Source organism: Diaphorina citri, unplaced genomic scaffold (genome assembly GCF_000475195.1).
Source record: "Diaphorina citri unplaced genomic scaffold, Diaci psyllid genome assembly version 1.1 scaffold377, whole genome shotgun sequence".
Taxonomy (NCBI): Eukaryota; Metazoa; Arthropoda; class Insecta; order Hemiptera; family Psyllidae; genus Diaphorina; species Diaphorina citri.
In genome coordinates this window covers 207,925-216,837 of record NW_007377812.1, presented here as the reverse complement: position 1 = coordinate 216,837, position 8,913 = coordinate 207,925, and the positions used below count along the sequence as shown (strand labels likewise).

The 8,913-nt window shown below is 38.4% G+C and overlaps 1 protein-coding gene across 1 annotated transcript in view; it reads right to left on the bottom strand.

The window, feature by feature from the left end:
• Positions 1-8,913, bottom strand: part of LOC103508196 (probable E3 ubiquitin-protein ligase HERC4) — a gene marked incomplete at its 3' end in the record, with an annotated part of 22,780 nt that overhangs the window by 2,945 nt on the left and 10,922 nt on the right. Inside the window, exons 9-14 of the mRNA XM_026822858.1 lie at positions 4,182-4,294; positions 3,497-3,787; positions 2,793-2,999; positions 1,886-2,063; positions 1,205-1,288; positions 496-608 (exon numbers count right to left, since the gene is read on the bottom strand). Of these exons, the coding sequence (XP_026678659.1) occupies positions 496-608; positions 1,205-1,288; positions 1,886-2,063; positions 2,793-2,999; positions 3,497-3,787; positions 4,182-4,294 (986 nt within the window). The remainder of the gene's footprint in view (positions 1-495; positions 609-1,204; positions 1,289-1,885; positions 2,064-2,792; positions 3,000-3,496; positions 3,788-4,181; positions 4,295-8,913) is intronic.

Here is an 8,913-nt window from a genome sequence, read left to right as displayed (position 1 = left end):
CTTCTAAATGTTTACCTGCATTTGAGTTTACCTGCGCCTTGTGTTCCCTAGTCTTTCTCTGGCGGAATTGTATTATTATTCCATAACAAAAGAGTTTAAGATATTGGATATTGGATTTGGTAGTGAGTGTGGGGCATCCTGTAGTGCAAGTTAGCGTTCGAGAGGGAGACAGACGTTCAGGAGGTCTTCGAGTTGAGAGAGTTGTTGCTTTGGGAGTGGAGAAGGTAGAGGCGGCCTCCGGCTTGCCAGAGGTTGTAAGCGAAAGAGATACAAACTAAAACCAATAACTTCCACCACAGCAAGACCTAACAGCAAGTGGTCTGAGGAGAGAAAGGTTGACCATTCTTCAAGGATGAAGATATACTGGGACAAGAGAAATCAGAAATTCTTAACTCTATGGTCTCTCTCTCTCTCTCTTTCGAGTAACACTACGGTAAGATACACTGGGAAGATAATACAAGATCGCTATATATATATATATATATATATACTCACACCATTGGTGGAATCGACAACTCCCGGCTGCTGTAGAAGATATATGAGGCATTGCTTAAATATCAGGATCAGTCTTTCAAAGTAGTCATCTGACATGAGCAGATACCAGTTCCCTGCAATAGAAGAAAATCAGACAGTGACTTTGAAAAAAACATCTTTGTACGAGTATATCACTATATCGAATTTGTCTTAAAATTAGTAAATTTTGAATGATTTAAAGATTCAAACCTTGACATTTGCCAGCCCAGTTAGCTTAGTTGGTAGTGCGTCTGCCTTGTAAGCGCTAGGCCGCGGGTTCGATTCGCGGATTTTATCCTGATGGGATAATGTTCGTTCTCGGAACGGCTGGCTTTCTCCTATCCTGTCTTCCTTCTCTCTTCGATTTCGGGACGATAAGACCATAGCAGTTACAGTTCCCTTAGTCAAACCAATTGAAAAAAAAAAAAAAAAACCTTGACATTTGAAATGGTTCAATATTCTAGGATTTGACCAGTACAATCTATTCCTGCAAGAAGTGCAAGAGCTATCATTCTAGCAAATAAAGAGCTTGTACTTACCTACATACTTTGTGTTTCATTCGAAATTAAATAATATTTTGCGTTTTCTTTCCTATCTGTGGCATAAAGCTCACCTGTGAACCATTTTCGGAGAGAACCAATTCAAATGTAACAAAAGTTCAAAATACTTATTTTTGGGAACCATTTCGTACTTCGCCTATCCACCACTTTATCAAATAAATTATAATATGTATTGATAATTGTGTAGTTGTAAATTGCAAGGCCACATAGGGTTCCTGAAACACATAGAAACAAACGAAATGAGAAGGAAAAAAAAAATCATACTAAATGGGAAAAAGAAGAATAATATAGGGCTGATAATAATAATAATAATAAAAAAAAATGTCTGACTTCATTATTTAGTTCTTGCTGGGAATCGAACCGTGTAGTTGTAAATTGCAAGGCCACATAGGGTTCCTGAAACACACAGAGAAAAATACTAAATGAGAAAAAGAAGAGTAATATAGGACTGATGATTTATTTGAATATTCTCTTGACTCAATTATTTAGTAATTTTTGCATGCTACCTAACGCTTTGGAAAATAGATTGATCAGAATCTAGGGAAGATGTTTGAATGACCATCCTCTGACTATTTTATGGCACTACTGAGATTCGAACTGCATACAAAAAATTCTTTCGACATTCTTTACAAGAACATATCTTAAACATATTATACAGAATTTATATATCCAAGGAGCATATTCCTTACCTATAAGAAAATACATATTCTGATCTTCAAACGTATCCTCGCTAAACCATATACTCCTTGTTTCTTCATATTCCTTAAACATACTGTATTTAGAAATATACGTACAAGGAACATATTCCTTACCTATAAGGAAATACATATTCTGATCCTCAAACGTGTCCTCACTAAACCATATACTCCTTGTTTCTTCGTACTCCTTGAACATGCCATACTTGGGATCCAGGATCTCTTTCAGGAGCAACATGAGGAATTCCCGCCTTACTCCTCCTGCATCTTCTGCTTCCTCTCCTCTAAATTTCACCTGGGGAGCAAGGTAAATGGGAGAAGTGTCATTGACCTATAAATTAAATGAGGCAGGTTCACCAGCCTTTGAATCGTACCCGTGACCTAGCACCTTATTCTGCTTCCTCTCCTCTAAATTTCACCTGGGGAGCAAGGTAAATGGGAGAAGTGTCATTGACCTATAAATTAAATGAGGCAGGTTCATCAGCCTTTTATTACTACCTAGATTTTTTCACCTGTGAGAGACAACTCGCATTTAACTCGTCAGGTCGAAAAAGATCAACTCTGACAGAAATTGAACCCGAAATTTCCAGAGTATCTACAAGCCTAGTGGTACAGGTTCAAGCATTGATATTAATTTGGTAACATTATAACATTGTTTAATAGGTTTATAAGAACATGACTCAGCTTAACGCCCGATCTCTGGGTACAGAAGAGACAAGAGGAATAAAATTTAGATACTAATCAAATTTTGTTTCATAAACTTTCACTTGGGATCCAGGATCTCTTTCAGGAGCAACATGAGGAATTCCCGCCTTACTCCTCCTGCATCTTCTGCTTCCTCTCCTCTAAATTTTACCTGGGGAGCAAGGTAAATGGGAGAAGGGTCATTGACCTATAAATTAAATGAGGCAGGTTCATCAGCCTTTGAATCGTACCCGTGACCTAGCGCTTACAAGGCAGACGTTCTACAACCCAAGCTAACAAGTTGCTCTAATGGTCTATTCAGTCTATTAGAATCAATTACCTTGAGCGGTTTCTTAAAGTCGTTGGTTGTATACTGGGCCAACTCCCGTATCGTATCCTCTACAATGTTGTCTCGCGATACTTCCACTTCTAGATATTGGTTGAGCGTATGAGGGTTGAACGTTTGTAGGAACAGGTAGAAGTTGGTTTGGTTCATGGCGTGCTCCATCTGTATCCGTTGGTCCATTTCTAGGAGAGTGGTTTTAGCCTGAAAGGAGAGTGTGGAGTAGGGTTGTGAAATGAGACTTTTTCTTTTGTAGCCTACCTAACCCTCTACCGTGTACTTCGGGAGACTCAAGTCGTGAATATGCCTTTATTTTAGGAAATAATGTGGGAAATACGGAACGTGGGTTCGAATCCCGGCCGGGGCGGAAATTTTCTGACCGAACTTTTCCGTTCTTGGATGGGCATGGATGTAAAAGAATGTGCCTTGAAGTAATGCGAAAGCGGTTTCAAGGTAGGTACAAAAAAAAAATGTTTTTCTTATTAGGTATTTTCTGGTGGATAAATGTAAACGATCTCACCATTATTTTTTAGTACCGACTTGTTTTTTTGGGGGATAAATGTAAACGATCTCCCCTTTTTTTTTTATTCCCGTTTTTTTTTTTTTTTTTTTTTTTTTTTTTTTACAATCGAGAGATGGATCCTCTTTGCGTGCTACTTAACCCTATCCAAAAACAAATCGGAAACCAGACAATCACTTACCTTAGCGTCAAATATGAACGGATAGTTACACAGAAAGTCCCTTGTGCTCCCATTCGGTCGGCCCGAAATCCATCGGAAATAATCGATGCGGATATCGCACACCGTTGCCAAATCGGGCATATAGAAGGCCGTGTACGCTACTTTGCGGCCTCCGTGGGGGGCCGGGGTGCGAATGTTGGAGACCGTTCGGCCTCCGGCGGAGATGGAAGAGGTGAGGGTTTCGTTGTTGAGAGAGTTGAGCTTCTGAAGGACTTGCAGACAGAAGGAGAGCTTGCGATTGAACGTGATGTCCTGCGGGGGTGTGGGTGATGGTTTAGGTTATAGAATTTGAGAAAACAATAACTTATTATTATGTTAAGGCGGTCTCTTTCTGATCCCTTGTGTTCCGCGTCCATTTTAGTTTAGGACTATTGCACTAACTAAATTGTAAATCTTAAAGAGATACAAACTAAAACCAATAACTTCCACCACAGCAAGACCTAACAGCAAGTGGTCTGAGGAGAGAAAGGTTGACCATTCTTCAAGGATGAAGATATACTGGGACAAGAGAAAGCAGAAACCATAGAGTTGAGAATTTACTCTATGGTCTCTCTCTCTCTCTTTCTCTCTCTCTCTCTCTTTCGAGTAACACTACGGTAAGATACACTGGGAAGATAATACAAGATCGCTATATATATATACTCACACCATTGGTGGAATCGACAACTCCCGGCTGCTGTAGAAGATATATGAGGCATTGCTTAAATATCAGGATCAGTCTTTCAAAGTAGTCATCTGACATGAGCAGATACCAGTTCCCTGCAATAGAAGAAAATCAGACAGTGACTTTGAAAAAAACATCTTTGTACGAGTATATCACTATATCGAATTTGTCTTAAAATTAGTAAATTTTGAATGATTTAAAGATTCAAACCTTGACATTTGCCAGCCCAGTTAGCTTAGTTGGTAGTGCGTCTGCCTTGTAAGCGCTAGGCCGCGGGTTCGATTACACAAAGTCCAAATAGAGGTCCACGAACTCCGCCTTGTTGGACTGGTCCACGGGTATGTGCTCGCCGTTAGGTTTCAGGGCGTCCACTTTGGTTTGCCCGTACAGCTCGCGCGATATACTGAACGTGATGCCGAACACGTCTTCCAGATCTGGCTCCCGGTAGTCCAGGATGTCTTGAAGACTTCTGCAAAGAGAGAAGAGCGAGATTGGAGCCTTTTTTTTACTTTCTTTAAAGGTTTGATAAAGGGAACTGTAACTGCTAAGGTCTTATCGTCCCGAAATCGAAGAGAGAAGGAAATTTAATTGTGTTAATCATAAATGCTTGCCACAAATATCGTTCACCCATTATTACACCTATATAAATTTTATGACTTGACTTGGACTCGAACAACCAACTTCCAGACCTAAAGTTCAAGGCGTTAACCATTGCACCACTAAGATAGGTAAGAAGTTTGATAGAGGGAACTGTAACTGCCACGGTGTTACATATCGTCCCGAAATCGAAGAGAGAATGAAGACAGGATAGGAGAAAGCCAGCCGTTCCGAGAACGAACCTTATCCCTTCAGGATGAAATCCACCCCGGGCTCGAATCGACCTAGCGGCCTAGCGCTTACAAGGCAGACGCGCTACCAACCAAGCTAACTAGGCTGGCCTTCGGCGATTGATTGAACAGTTGATTTCGCTTCAAGGAGCTTCTTGCTAGACTTACTTGGCTAGTGTAGGCGATAGATCTTTGAGGTCTTGTAATAGGATAGGCTCATCTAGGATTTTCTTGTACAAGGCTAGGGGGAAAGGCATATTGATAATTGTGTAGTTGTAAATTGCAAGGCCACATAGGGTTCCTGAAACACATAGAAACAAACGAAATGAGAAGGAAAAAAAAAAAATCATACTAAATGGGAAAAAAAAAATGTCTGACTTCATTATTTAGTTCTTGCTGGGAATCGAACTATAGTCTCTTATTAGCAAATGCAAAACTTGGATTGGGAAAACAAAATCGTTTAACACAGTTGAGTTAATTCTCAGGAAATCACTGATAATTTTCATTAGCAAGTCATTTTTGCATGCTACCTAACGCTTACGAAAAAAGGTTGATCAGAAACCAGCGAAGATGTTTGAATGGAAAATTGGCCATCATCTGACTAAATTGTTTCATGGCACTCCTGCGATTCGAACTATACAGAATTTATATATCCAAGGAGCATATTCCTTACCTATAAGAAAACACATATTCTGATCTTCAAACGTATCCTCGCTAAACCATATACTCCTTGTTTCTTCATATTCCTTAAACATATTGTATTTAGACATATACGTACAAGGTTACGAAAAAAGGTTGATCAGAAACTAGCGAAGATGTTTGAATGGAAAATTGGCCATCATCTGACTAAATTGTTTCATGGCACTCCTGGGATTCGAACTATACAGAATTTATATATCCAAGGAGCATATTCCTTACCTATAAGAAAATACATATTCTGATCTTCAAACGTATCCTCCTCGCTAAACCATATACTCCTTGTTTCTTCATATTCCTTAAACATACTGTATTTAGATATATACGTACAAGGACCCGTACGGTAAGGGTTTTTCGAACATGGCGGCCAAAAAAGAGGTTTTCTCATAATATCTCTTTTCAGCTAATTTTTTTCTAATAACAATAGATTAGAGAGTTGTTTGTTTTTTTCTTTCCTACATTTCATACATTTACACTTTTTCTCTAGGATGTACTGTAATCCCGTAACGGTCAATCCCGTTTCAAAATGGCGGCTAAAAAAAGGGTTTTTTGAGAATATCTCGTTTTCGGTAATTTTTTTCTAATAATAATGAATTAGAAAGTGGTTTGTATTTCTATTTCCTACATTTTTTACATTTACATTTTTTCTCTAGGATGTACCGTAATCCCGTACCGTAATTATTTTTCCAATATGGCGGCTAAAAAGAGCTTTTGTGACAATATCTCGTCTCCGGTAATTTTTTTCGAGAAACAATGAATTGAAAAGTTGTTTGTATTTTTATTTCCTACATTTTACACTTTTCTTCTAGGATGTACCGTAATCCCGTACCGTAATTATTTTTCCAATATGGCGGCTAAAAAGAGCTTTTGTGACAATATCTCGTCTCTGGTAATTTTTTTCGAGAAACAATGAATTAAAAAGTTGTTTGTGTTTTTATTTCCTACATTTTGCACATTTACACTTTTCTTCTAGGATGTACCGTAATCCCGTACCGTAATGATTTCTCCAACATGGCGGCCAAAACAGAGGTTTTCTCACAATATCTCGTTTCCGGTATTTTTTTGTGAAGAACAATGAATTAGAAAGTTGTTTGTATTTTTATTTCTTACATTTTATACATTTACACTTTTCTTCTGGGATGTACCGTTATCCCATAATGGTTGATCCCATTTTTGGGATATGCTGCTACTATAGGGAAATCCTTAAAAATCGAATGACAACAAATACACCCTACTACAACTAATCATCCAGGGGAAAATTGAAGGAAAACGAGGACGCGGCAGGCGCAGAATCTCCTGGTTGCACAATTTGAGAAAATGGACCGGAAAAACATCCACGGAACTATTTCGCATAGCTGTAAACAAAATCAAACTTGCCAAGCTGGTCGCCAACATCCGCAACGGATAAGGCACTACAAGAAGAAGCACAGTTATACCTTAATGATGAGGGATTCCTTTAAGGTTTTCCTAAAATTCATATGCAAACTGGATCCTAAACACGCAAATAGAAAGTGACATGAGAGTAATAAAATGCTGGTTTGAAACACATAATTTAAAATTAAATTTAGAGAAAACGAAAATTGTTCCATTCTGCAAGAAAAAGAAACAACTACCTACCAACTCAAAAGTCCTGTCTCGCTGGAGGACGTAAAACTGAGACAAAACCAGCCCTGTCAAGCCACAGACAATAACACTGGCTCTTTTGAGGGTACCTGAATGGGACTATGGTCAAGTCCGTCTCAGGAAGTAGGGTACGACATAATTATGTACATACCTGAATATCCCTCATCTGACCCCTACAATTTAGGGGCCCTTAGCTAGCTCTCTGGCCTTGATGACACCTCTTGGTTTCCTCTTAATGGGATAGTATATGGACTCACAGCTTTTCTCTGGAATAAACCTGAGTATGCGGACTCTTTAGAGGTGCTGCAGGTGAATTTTAGAGAAACTGGGGAGGTTGAAATATACCAGTGAGGGTACTTCTAGGTTCCATCAAGGCCAGGGTATAGCAGCTTGGGCAGGGGAAAAAATACTGGTCACAATAGATCTGCAGAGGTCATAGTGTTAATTGCATACTCTCTTGGGAGAGGAGCAACCAGTCCCATAATAGAATAGAATAGAACTCAAAAGTCATTGTTCACGAGAATTCTACTTGCCAGGAACCGCGCCAGTGCTCATCAATTGAAATTGAACACGCAAAATATCTTATATTGGAAGTCAACTGTCATCTTTGCTGGAACATTCACATTGAGGCACTAACCAAAAGATTAAGAAGATACATCTATCCGTTTTTAACTCTCAGGAAGTTTCTACCCCTCTCACTACTAAAGGAAGTGTACCATGCATTAGTACAATCGGCCCTGGAGTACGGAATCTGTGGATATGGGAGAGCGGATAAAACATTAAAACACAAAGTACAAGTAATACAGAATTCCCTACTAAAAATAATCTATCACAAAAATTGGAGATACTCAACAACAGCTCTCTATAAAAATCTAAATGTCCTAAAATTAAATAACATCTTTTACAAAAACATATGTACACATATTCACCAAAATAAACATAGATTCCTAAACTACCAAGACCACAAATACCAATTAAGGAACCAAACACCACAATCCACTAAATGTAAAACATGTAAAGGACAAAAAGCCATAAGCTACACCGGTATAAAGTTAAGTATATACCTAACTCCAAAACTCCATTCCCAAAAAATTAGAGAAGAAAAAAACGAAAAGAAATTTAAATTAGAATTAAAAGGCTGGCTGAAACAACAACAGAAATAAAAGATATATATATAAAAAAAAACTTGCTATAATCACTCATTAACAACATGACAGACAATCAGATAACCATTCAAAAATCGGGGGAAATTGAAAATACAGACCGGGACTGCGAAATGTAAACAAAGATTTCAATAATTTTCCACCAATGAGAGATGAGTAAAGTCAGTTTTTTGTATATTTCAAGGAGCTCAAGTAGTGGAGGGAGGGTACCCTATACCTCATGTGTTATAAAAGCGTATCCTAAAAAAATGTAAACAAACCGCCATGTTGTGCTCATAAGAGTGGCACGAATTTCAAATTTTGAGAACCATTGGGTTTATTAGTGCATGATTTAAGAACTTTTTTCACGCAAGAGCTTATTTCACCAATAATGATGAAATAATTTCATCAATAATGATGAAATAA